We start from the raw sequence: 6,113 nt of genomic DNA, 5'->3' as shown, positions 1-6,113 counted from the left end.
TAAAAAAATGGTTAATTAAAAAATCAACATGAAATGGTTCACAGACCAAAGGAAAAGTCTGAAACTGTACTACTACTAGAAGAAAATGTAGGAGGAAATCTCCACAACCTTGGATTATGTAGTATATTTCTTCTATTTTTAAGATTGATTTATTTATGTATCTAAGAGCTGGGGTGTAGGCCAGAGGTGGGGCGGGGGGAGGGGTAAGAGTATTCACCAAAGACAGAGTAGGGAGCAGAATAGGCGGATCTACTGAAATACACTGCTGAGGGGTGCAGCAGGTGGGACAGAAGAGGTCTGCTGCAGCATGTGAGTCTCCTCCCTGGCTGGGGAGGGGAATCAAACTTGTGCTACAGTGACTGGAAATAGTTTGATAGCGCTGTCTTTAACCCCTGCAACACCCGGGAGGCCCCAAGGTAGCATATTTAGTAAACAAATTTCTTAAACACAATTGTAAAAAGGCAGATTAAATGGACTTCATGAAAATTTAAAACGTTTGTTCTTTGAAAGAAACCATTAGGTAAATGGAAAGGCATGCCAAGACTGTGAGAAAAATTTATAACATATAAATCAAAGAAATTGAATATAGAATTTATAATGAACTCTTGCAACTCAGTTGTAAGAGGACAAATGACCAAACTTAAACAATGAGCAAAATATTTGAACAATTTATTTCACAAAAGAAGATATATGCATGACTAATGAGTACATGAAAAGATGCTGGACATCATTAGTCAACAGAGAAATGAAAATTAAACCCACAAAATACCGTTATACGCCCTTTAGCATGGTTGAAATTTAAAAATATTCACAAAAGGGCCTCCCCGGTGGCGCAGAGGTTGAGCGCTGAGCTGCGAAGCTGCCCGCAGCCTCTTCAGCTCCGGTTCGATCCCCGGCTGCTCCCTGGCCACCGGAGGAGGGTCCCACATGGTGCGCAGACCTCTCCTGCTGCCCGCTGCTCCCCTCAGCAGTGTGTTTCGTCAGTCTGCCTGTTCCGTTCCCCGCTTTGGCTCTGGTGAATTTTCTCACCCTCCTGCACTTCTGACTGTACCCAGTGCTTGCATAAATAAATAAATAAATAAATCTTTAAAAATAAATAAATAAAAATATTAACAAAACGCCCTGATCATACTGTGTTGGTGAGCATAAGGAAAAATTGGAAGTCTTGATACTCTACTGATGCGAATGTGAAATGATGAAACCACCTTGGAACATAGTCTGGCCGCCTCTTCAAAATTACAACTTCCATACAACGTAGCCATTCCACTTCTAGGTAATTACCCAAGAAAAATTAAAACACATGTCTACTAAAAAATATGTATGTGCATGTTCATACTTATATGTATATTTATATTATTTATATTTGTTAGTATTTATATTATTTATAATATCCCAACATTGGAAAGTACATAAATTTGTCAACAGATGAATGGATAAACATTCACCACATCATGGAATACTATTTAGAAAGAGAAAGGAATATACTGTTATTACATGCTGTTTAATACATCAAACCAGGGCCTCCCTGGTGGCGCAGCGGTTGACCACCGCGCTGCGAAGCTGTCCAAAGCCTCTGCAGCGGTGGTTTAATTCCCTGCCAGCCAGGGAGAACCCCACATGGCGCAGCAGACCTCTCCTGACTCACCCGTTGCTCCCCACAGCAGTGTCTTCGCTCTGCCTGCCTGTTCTGCTCCCCGCTCTGGCTCTGGTGAATTCTCACCCTCCCGCACTTCTGACCTGTACCCCAGTTCTTGTATCAAATAAATAATTTTTTAAAAAAAATACATCAAACCAAACCAAAAAAAGGTAATATTCTGAGTCACTTTATACAAAAAATAATATACAGTGCCACTGTAGTGACAGAAAGCAGATCAGAGGTTGCCTCAGTATGGGGTAGAAGAAGGGATGGATTACAAATGGGAAAAGAGATGTTTGGAGGCAATGTTTGGAGGTTTGCTATTTTCATTGTGGCCATGGCCTCCAATGTTTAAATACATGTAAAACAGATCAAATTGAATACATTTAAAACTTTATACCTTAATGAACCATAAATAAGTACCTGTGTAAATATAGACTGAAAATGATAAACTTTTCTGGTGTTTATTCTCATATTTGGCTTTTGCTTTTGCTTTTTTTTCATTGTAAATTCACTTTTTTCCTTGCTGGTATATTTAAGGACTTCCTCAATAATATGTCCATTTTCTGTAATTTGAAGACAATAGCATGTGCTGCTGAAAGGCTGATTGCCCTCAGAGATCACCTTACTGTTCTCAGATCACCTTATTGTTCTCCCTGTTATTCACCAGGCTTCTACCTCATGTCATACCTCAAAATCTATAAAAACACACGTATTTCCTACACATTTACAAATGAATATATAAATGACTGATAGGAATATTAGTCCCCTTTATTGTTTTTGGTTTATCCACTTTTCTTCTGTTTTCATAAGAGATTCATCTTATTTTTGTGCTGGCCTATTTAAGAACCTTCCCACTCTCTCCATCAACCCCTTAAAAAGTTGGAATGTACTGCCCACCAAGATCAGGAAAAATTGACCCTCATATGTATAAATTATTGGAAGTGTATCCTGTGGTAACTTAGTTCTCTTTTAATCACCCTCTTACTCAGTCTCCTGACCTCTACTTTTTCCAGAAAGTTCTGTCCTCGCTCTACCCTTGCAGAAACACCCAGAAAAGGACACTTCTTTCAGTTTGCCTCCAATCATGGTTTGATGATGGTCCTTGAACTTTACTGTTGCTTCTAAAAAATTCTGTAGTCATTTTCCAACATGACAGAACTCTCAAGGGAGGGGTGTTAACTCTCCTTCCACCAATCACATTGTGACTTTGTTCTCTGACCGTTACCACTTCCAGAAAGTTCTGACCTCATCATTCCACTCCTTCAGAAACACCAAGGGCAGGAAATTGCAGTTCTTTAAAAAACAGATTCTGAACCCCAACATTGACACTCCTTCCAGAAAGTCTGGCCTCTTCCACTCCCTCACCCTGTGCTGTGCCCCAAAAAACCCCTAATGAGGAAGTGTCCTTCAGTTCTTGTACCAATCAAGTTTTGATCTCATCTCCAACCCTGATTTTTTTTGAGGCTAACTTGGGAGATCTAGGACTGGTATAGAGGTACGGTATTGGTTTTGAAGGATCAAAGGCCATTCATGAACATCAATCAACTAACCTTTGTTAAGTGCCTGAATTCACCACTTTAAATGTTCAGATGAAATTCTCCATTGTCCCCTTCCCCTACAATGAATATAGGTCATCATTCCAGCTCCAAAACATAGTAAAGGGAATAGAGTTCTTAAACTTTATCAATTGAACACTAGGAGACTCTGATGATTAAAGTATGAACATCAAACAGTGACTTTAAGTTGTATGTGATTGTTCAGATACACCACAGACCATCTGTAAATACTGTAAAATTTTACAAATAATGCCTGGTGGAGGCACTGTGGTGAGGAGACAACCCTGAGCTGGGAGTTGTGGTTCCAGCTCTACCAATTGGCTGCGACTTTGGAAAAACCACTTTTTGTGAAATGAAGTTTAGAATGAAGAATTGACTCATTTTTTACCATTACCTACAGATAAATACATTTTGAGGTGACGATACTTCCTAATTATAAACTAAAACAAGTTTTTCTAAACAATTTTTATCACTACTCATGAGTGGGCTGATTTTTTTTCTATTTTAAAAAATTGCTTTTGTGACTCACAAAACTGCTTTTAAGAGTAATAATGGGGGCCTCCCTGGTTAAAGACATAGTGCTATCAAGCTATCTCCAGCCACTGCAGCACTGAGTTGATCCCCAGCCAGCCAGGGAGGTGGCCCACATGGTGCAGCAGACCTCCTATATTGCCCGCTGCTCCCCTCAGCAATGTGTTTCAGTAGGTACTGCCTGTTCTGCTTCCCACTCTCTGGTGAATGCTCTCACCTCCGCACCTCTGGCTTACACCCCAATTCTTGTTATCTATAAATCTTTTTTTAAAAAAGAGTAATAATGGATGACAATTGTCTCTTTGAACACCAAATGGTTCCTTTGGAAATATGGAAAAACAGCCTGTCTTGTCTTTGACCATCCTCAGCTTGATCATGAGTTAGGAGTCCTTTATCTCTAGATGCCCAAATCCTAAAGAACATGACCCTAGCCAGTGCCCCCCTCCAAATACACACCCAGGGGTTGGCTTGGCCCTTGACATCTCTAAACTTGAGTACTTTAATCTGTCATTATCCTTATCACTCTTTTCAGCATTTTACTTACACTTTTTTCCTTTTTGTTTTCACCTACTGATTTCAGATTATACCCAATCCCACAACCTCCTCCCCACCCCTAATAGAGGCCTCAAATTCAGGAGTACATTAGGACAACCTGGGGGAACTTGTTAAAAAGGCGGTTCTGGAGCTCCACTCTAGGTCTGAAGGATAAGCGCTACATTCTCAAAAACTTTCCACTGTGTTTTTATACGATGCGGGCCTCACACTTTTTGAAAGACAGCAGAACATGCACTCTAAAAACATTAGAAGTTAAATTATGAGTAGGATCCTTCCTTACTGATTGGTTGGGGACAAGAAAAAAATGGTTCAAGACTACTGAGATTTTAAGTTCAGGTAGCTAGGAGAGGAATGGTAATATTAAGGAAAAATAAAGACTGGGACAAAAAAGGAAGACCGCTTTTTAAACTGCTTTATTAAGTTCAATTATGAAGAGAATATTTTTCCTAAATTTGGTGAAAAAGCCCTGCTGCCAAAAAGTTTAACATTAAGACAAAAACAATAATCAAATAGAAATTGTTAAGTGGAAACACCAAAGGTTTACAGAAAATGTAAATCACAAAACTACAAGCTTGTAGAGCAGAGGCCACATTATTAATCCCAGGAAAGCCCTTAGGATTCATGGTATAAGGCAAAAGTCGTAATGATTATCAGGTTCAGGAGTTTGGAAGCGCATGTAATGCCTCATTTGCTGCTCCTTAGTCTTTTTCTTGACTTCCACCATCTGCCCTACAAACTTTTCTACATCATCTCCCACTTCATTGTGATCAGTATGCTTGTTAGGTATGCCCCAGCGAAAATTAGGGACCAATCGCCTAATCAGCCCCCGTTTTCCTCCAGGCTTCTGGCCTTCACCCCCTCCCACTTGTTGTGCTTCCTCTCCATTCTGCACAAGGGGCTGCTCCCCTTCTTCCTTTTCCTGTCGCGCGCTTTCCATGTTGCGATTTTTTTGCACTTGTTCCTCTTTGGACGCCATTGCTCCTAGTAGACAAAAGACCAGAGAAGGGACTATTTTCTTGGTGGACTGATCAGCACCGAGGACAGAGGCCCTACCAAGCAACTTTCAAGATTCAGCGCCCTGGACTTCAAAGGCTTTTTAAAATTTCATCTTTCCCACCTAAGAGGCTTCCTAGCCTCTTTCTAGCCGCCCCCCCCCAGTCCCAGCTCTCCCCCTTCCCTCTCGCTGCCCTCCCCTCCCTCGCCCCAGACCCACCATTTTCCAAGCCAATCCAGTCCCCAGGCCTCTGCAGGCACCAAAATGGAGGACGCAATTGAGTGGGGGGGGCGGTGCTGGGGTCTCCGGGCTTTGCACACGCCTCCCACCCCGCCCCCCACCAAGTCCCCAGCACCCACCTGGGCCTATCCTTGCTGTCTCCTCCTCCCGATTCTCGCCACGAGCGCGCCGCCGCGACACCGGGACCTGCAGAGGGCCGGGGAGGGGGGTGGGGGGGGTCCAGGCGGCTGCGGCCGAGCGCTCGACGCCGCACGACGCCGCACGACCCCGCACGGCCCCGGGCCCCCACGCCGCCGCCACCCGCGTCTCCCGCCCGCGCCCCCAGCCGCCCCTGCCCGGACCCCCCTTTGCTGCACCACCGGGACGGGGGCGGGGCGTCGGAGAAGCCTGCGCGGGGGGGACGACAGGTGTCGGCAAACGGTGGGGGCCTCCCCCCAGGAAAGGCCTGCCAGCTTCTGCCGCCCGCCCAACGCGGGGCCGCGGCGGGGCATGGGGGCGGCGGTCTCCGCGCGGCTCGGCCGGGTCCCGGGGCAGCCGGAGCTCGGGGAGGGGGTCCGCCGGCCGCGGCCGCTCCCCCACCTCGCGCCCGGGGCCCCGC

General features: G+C 44.5%; 1 protein-coding gene across 1 annotated transcript; it reads right to left on the bottom strand.

Moving 5' to 3' along the window:
* Positions 1 to 4,695: 4,695 nt before the first annotated feature.
* BEX4 (brain expressed X-linked 4) lies at positions 4,696 to 5,257 on the bottom strand (the record flags this gene model as incomplete). The annotated part of the gene is made up of 1 exon (XM_084258650.1): positions 4,696 to 5,257. The coding sequence occupies one exon, from the start codon at positions 5,255 to 5,257 to the stop codon at positions 4,901 to 4,903; it is 357 nt and encodes a 118-aa protein (XP_084114776.1). The 3' UTR covers positions 4,696 to 4,900.
* Positions 5,258 to 6,113: the final 856 nt, after the last annotated feature.

Source organism: Talpa europaea, assembly GCF_964194135.1.
Source record: "Talpa europaea genome assembly, chromosome: X".
Classification (NCBI taxonomy): Eukaryota; Metazoa; Chordata; class Mammalia; order Eulipotyphla; family Talpidae; genus Talpa; species Talpa europaea.
The sequence above is the reverse complement of the archived record's forward strand: the minus strand, read 5'-3'. Positions and strand labels throughout refer to the sequence as shown.